This window comes from Octopus bimaculoides, chromosome 9, assembly GCF_001194135.2.
Source record: "Octopus bimaculoides isolate UCB-OBI-ISO-001 chromosome 9, ASM119413v2, whole genome shotgun sequence".
NCBI lineage: Eukaryota > Metazoa > Mollusca > Cephalopoda > Octopoda > Octopodidae > Octopus > Octopus bimaculoides.
This window is the reverse complement of record NC_068989.1, coordinates 59,876,549-59,882,221: the sequence shown is the minus strand read 5'-3', so window position 1 is coordinate 59,882,221 and position 5,673 is coordinate 59,876,549. Positions and strand designations below refer to the sequence as shown.

The window sequence follows — 5,673 nt, the reverse complement described above, 5'->3', positions numbered from 1 at the left end:
GGCTGAAGCCTGCACCAGACTTCTGTGACTGTTTTGGTAGGATTTGTGGACTAGGTGCTTTTAAGTGGCACCTGCACTGACAGGGTCACCAAGTACTTGCAAGACAAAAACTTTTAAGAGAGGAGGAGGCATTGGAGGATGAAAAGGTTATAGTGAGACAGATACCGGTGTCTTGCTGCAGAGGAAGTACAAGGTTACTTGGCCAGAGAGAGAAAGATCAGGAATGAAGACAGAAAAGAAAATACATGGTTGCCCAACCTGAGGGAAGTGCAGGAGAAAGAGAGAGAGAGAGAGAGAGACTGGGAGACTGCAGGATGGAGATGGTGGCAAAATGCCAGGTATACTCACAAGGAACAGGGATCAGAGTATAAATGAGATGGTTGAGTAAAAGAAGAGAGAGATATAGATAGTGACAAGTGACAGGCATACCCTTGAGGTTCAAATGCCATAATATAAGTGACAGGATAATGTGAAGAGAGTGTGATCAAAGAGTGCAAATAAGTGGCGAAATACCTGGGTATATATAGGTTTAGAGAGGCTACTGGATAGCAGTGATACAGAGGAACGGGTGTGAGGAGAGGATTGGGGAGTGAGAGCTAGATATAATGAATGAATGAGAAAATGTGAGAAAGAGAAGAGATGTAGAATGGTTTGTTGGGGTAGGCTGATGGAAAAGTTTTCTTGTTATGTGTTGGTGGAACACCCAGGTCAGGGGCTAGCACATGACAATAATAGCGTGAGACAAGGCATGTGGGTAGAACACACAGGTCAGGGGCAAGCAGAGAGCAATGATACAGTGGCACCGGGCCAAGAGGACAAGATTGGGAAGTGAGAGGTAATCATAATATATGAAGTGGAAATGTGAAGAAGAGAAGAGATGTAGAGACGTAGTTTGGTTCATTGTGGTAAAGTGTGTGAGATATTTTCTTGTTTAGTGTGGGTGGGACACAGCGCTTCTAGAATTCAGTTTCACTGATGTGGGTGGATCTTCTCAAGAACTTCATATCGCCAGACATCTCGGTCGATGGTCATTTCCTCCATGAGGTCCAACTTCCTGAGATCAGTCCTTACCACTTCATCTCATGTTCCTGGCTCTCCCTCTTCCACGGGTTCATCCACTTTCAGTGATCGGCACTTCTTTATGCAGCTGTCCTCATTCATATGTATCATATGTCCAAACCAACATAGTCTTCTCTCTTGCATGCTACATTTGATTCCTCTTATGCCTAACTTTTCTCTCAGTACATTTGCACTTTGTCATACATGTGCACTGATATTGCACATCCAATGGAGCATACTACCTTCATTTCTCTCCAGTCTATGCATGTCTTCAATATTCAGAGCCTATGTCTCACTACTATGGAGTATAGATGTTTTTACACAATTCTCATATAGTCTTCACTCTGTGAGAGAGGCCTTTTATTGCCAACAGAGGTAATAGCTCTCTGAACTTCCTCCACCCAATTCTTATTCTAGAAACAATACTTTCAGAACATCCGCCATCATAGCTAATTTGGTCACATAGGTAATAGAAACTATCTACAACTCCAAGAGAGCTCTCTGGCCATTTGAGAGAATCTAATTTCTGTGTGCTCTTTGTGCTTTTGTTCCTGCACATCTGCCACATACAAAGACTACTTTATCTGTTAATCTACCTGTGATACCACTGCATCTCTTATGTGTCCATAGTTTACACTGGGTGCACCATCTGACACAAGATCACCTCCTCTATTGCCCTGTCCCCTCTCAAAATTCCTTGGCTTGCAAGTTGTCTGGTGCCATGTAAAAGGCATCCAGTTCACACTGTGAAATGGTTGGCATTTGGAAGGGCATCCATCTATAAAAACAATGCCAAAAATGACCTCACCTGTGCTGGTGCCATGTAAAAGCACTCAGTCCACTCTACAGGGTGGTTGGTGTTAGGAAGGGCAGCCTGGCATAGTCTTCTATCTGGCTGGCTCCTGTCAAAACGTCCAACCCATGCCAGCATGGAAGACAGACGTTAGATGATGATGATGATGATATATATATATTGATACATATATAATATATTTATGGAAGCTCCACTATAATGATGATGCCTTCAACCAACTCAATTTTTCAGAGAATAATGAAGATGAAATTGTTGCTGTTATTTCAATATTTAATGTAGGTATTTTTACTTTCTTTCAGTTGATGAAGCTTCTACCTCTTCACCAAGTTCTGTCTGCCAAATTCTACAGACTGTTGAGCCTTACATGTGGGCCAACAGTAATCTTTATTTATTTTTATCTGATTCTTCCCCAGTAAGTACTCTATCATGTTGTTTGCTCATTTCTGACACAATTACATAGCTTTTGCTTTGTTTAAGTGCAAGTATGGCTGTGTGATTGAGAAACTAGCTTCCAACCATATGGTTTTGGGTTTAGTCCCACTGCATAGCACTTATGCAAGTGTCTTCTACTATAGCCCTGCATCAACCAAAGCCATGTAAATGGAATTGGTAGATGAAAACTAAAAGAAGCCTGTCATAATAAATATATATATATATATAGAAATATGTGTGTGTATGTGTGTACCCTTGTCATGTCACCATGTGATGGTTGTGCATGAGCATCACCATTATACAAATGTCTCAACATGGGGAATATTATCTTGATTGGAAGCAAGTAAGTGTTGGTGACAAGAAGGACACCTTAGCCATAGAAAATCTGCCTCAATAAATTCCATCTGACCCATACAAGCTTGGAAAAGTGGATTTTAAAATGATAATGGCAACAACTATTATTATTGGTTTTATAAAAGAAATCATTATTATTAAGGCAATGAGCTGGCAGAATTGTTAGCACACTGAACAAAATGCTTAGCAGCATTTTGTCCACCTTTACGTTCTGAGTTCAAATTCTACCAGGGTCCATTTTGCCTTTCATCCCTTTGGGGTCAGTTAAATAAGTATTAGTTGAACACTTGGGTTGATGTAATCAATTTGTCCCCTCCCTGAAATTGCTGGCCTTATGCCAAAATTTGAAACCATTATTAAGGCAGTAAGCTGACACAATTTTAGCACAGTCAAAAGGCCTAGTGACATTTCTTCCAAATCTTCCTGAATTCAAATTACTTTTGCCTTTCATCCTTTCAGGGTCAGTAAAATATGTACCATTTGAGCATTGGGGTTGATGTAATCATTTAGCCCAAAATTTCAGGTCTTGTACCTATAGCCTAAAGAATTGTTGGCACTCCGTCGCTTACGACGTTGAGGGTTCCAGTTGATCTGATCAACGGAACAGCCTGCTCATGAAATTAACGTGCAAGTGGCTGAGCACTCCACAGACACGTGTACCCTTAACGTAGTTCTCGGGGATATTCAGCGTGACACAGTGGGACAAGGCTGGCCCTTTGAAATACAGGCACAACAGAAACAGGAAGAAAGAGTGAGAGAAAGTTGTGGTGAAAGAGTACAGCAGGGTTCGCCACCATCCCCTGCTGGAGCCTCGTGGAGCTTTAGGTGTTTTCGCTCAATAAACACTCACAACGCCCGGTCTGGGAATCGAAACCACGATCCTATGACCGCGAGTCCGCTGCCCTAACCACTGGGCCATTGCGCCTCCACTAGCCTAAAGAATTATCATTCCTATAATTGACTAGTTTTTGGTTTATTTCTATTATTTACTAAATTAAGTGCAGCTGAATATTGTATACAATAAGCTGATTATTAGTATCAATATCTCACCTTTTCTCACTTTCATTTTATCTCTTGTTCAGAATTATCATCTAGGTCTTACCACTCCCAGTTAATGAACAAAATTTAGCATTAACTTTCTGCCTTTTTTGTAATTACATAATTATACTTTAACTCATTAATATTACTAATTAAGTTTACTCATATTCTTTCCAGGATCTTTCTATGGACTGGTTTATTAATACTGCTAATATGTACAAACTTAATGGTAAATCTTTTGAAGAAATCTGTGACCATAATGCTTCTGTTGCTCAAAGACTAAATAGAAAACAGGTAAATATTTTATTTCTAATTTTGAAAATATTATTTTGTAGTTGTTGGTTGGTGAGAGTTGTTCAATATCGTTCTTTTTCTTTGAAATTGCTACCCTATCCCTGTTAGCAAGGATATACTATACAATACACAGAGAAAACAAATAATCTTTATCCATTGTCGTACCATGTGTACAGGTTAGATAATCAGTATCTTAGCTTATATCATGTTTGTAAAAGATAGTCCCTGCTCTTGTTTATAGCATGTGTCTAAATCATGTTAATGTCTTCTCTGTGTGTGTGTTTGTTTTGCCTCCATTTTTCCTAACAAGCATGGATTAGACAGATAATAGGCATATTTTACAGCTGGATGCTTGCCCTTCCTGAAGCTAATTAGTACCTGTTTTTCAAATGAATCTCTTATCCACATAGTTTTGAAGGCATCAAGTAAGCCAATGCTTTATTGACAGAAGTGACAAGAGCAACATTTGAGTGTCAGAACATTTGTAAAAGCAAGTGCTGATGTACACAAACACACACACACACACACACACACATTGTGCTTTTTTTCAGTTTCCATCTCCCAAATCCACTCACATGGCTTTGGTCTGCCTCAGGGGTAGGTCTATAGCAGAAGCCACCTATCTATATCATACTCATATATATATAAATGTGTTATGTTGATATTTCTGTGCTATATTGATATTTGTCTACTTGTAAATTATAAAGGTATTTATATTGACTTATTTGGTCTTCTGTAGGTGTACCTTACTTGGATGATTCTAAAGACATTGTATTCATGTACTTCTCCAAGTAACCTTACTCCACCATACCACTCTGGTCCAGGATATTCTGTCCTTAGTGATAAACCTGATATGGAGAAGAGTAAGTACTCATTAAATTCTTTCTAAAAGGCTTATGGTTAACTTTTTTACATTGTCTTTCATCACTGTCATATTCACTTTTCCATGCTTGCATGGGTTAGGTGGGTCTTTCCCAACATAGCATGCCAGCATTTGTTGCATTCCTTTGTGGGATTCAGCCTCCTAACATCAGCCATCACTTTTTCTACATCCATCTTTCTCTCCCACAGTTTCCTTCATCATCGAGCTCCTGGTACTTTTTTTTATCATCCATACACATCATTTATCCATACCAACAGTCATCTCTTACATTCTACCTTTGACCCCGCATACACCCACTTTCTCCCTCAGTTCATTTATTTATAACATTTTATTCATGCACACTAACATGACACATCCAGTAGCACATGCTTGCTTCATTTGTCTCCAGCCTTTGAACATCCTCAACATTCAGTACCCACATCTCATTGCCAGGCAGCATTACAGGTCATGCAAAAGCAGCATACAATCTATCCTTCACTGGTGATTTTGTGAAAGACATGGAAATCACACAGTCTCAGCTGTCCTCTCATATAGATTTGAAGTTTTAGTGCCTTCTTTAATTATGACTCAAAATAATGAAATTTTCTATATATAAACTAGGAGAAAAGGAGTATAAATATTTTCTAAGAGAGTATGAAATATATACTGTCTCTAAAAGTGACAAACTAATACCATTCATTTGAAAAAGAACTTCCTACATCATTGTTATATATTTATCATATGATATATGTTATGTACATTTTCTTTCTTCCTTTCTCTCTCTCTCTCTCTCTCATATATATATATATATATATATAGA

At 38.8% G+C, this 5,673-nt stretch overlaps 1 protein-coding gene across 2 annotated transcripts in view; it reads left to right on the top strand.

The window, feature by feature from the left end:
- LOC106871041 (GATOR complex protein WDR24) overlaps nt 1-5,673 on the top strand; it is a 36,654-nt gene that overhangs the window by 16,526 nt on the left and 14,455 nt on the right. For both annotated transcript variants that reach the window (XM_052970712.1, XM_014917302.2), the window contains 3 exons: nt 2,173-2,285; nt 3,875-3,991; nt 4,731-4,854. In XM_052970712.1, coding sequence (XP_052826672.1) covers nt 2,173-2,285; nt 3,875-3,991; nt 4,731-4,854 — 354 coding nt within the window. The remainder of the gene's footprint in view (nt 1-2,172; nt 2,286-3,874; nt 3,992-4,730; nt 4,855-5,673) is intronic.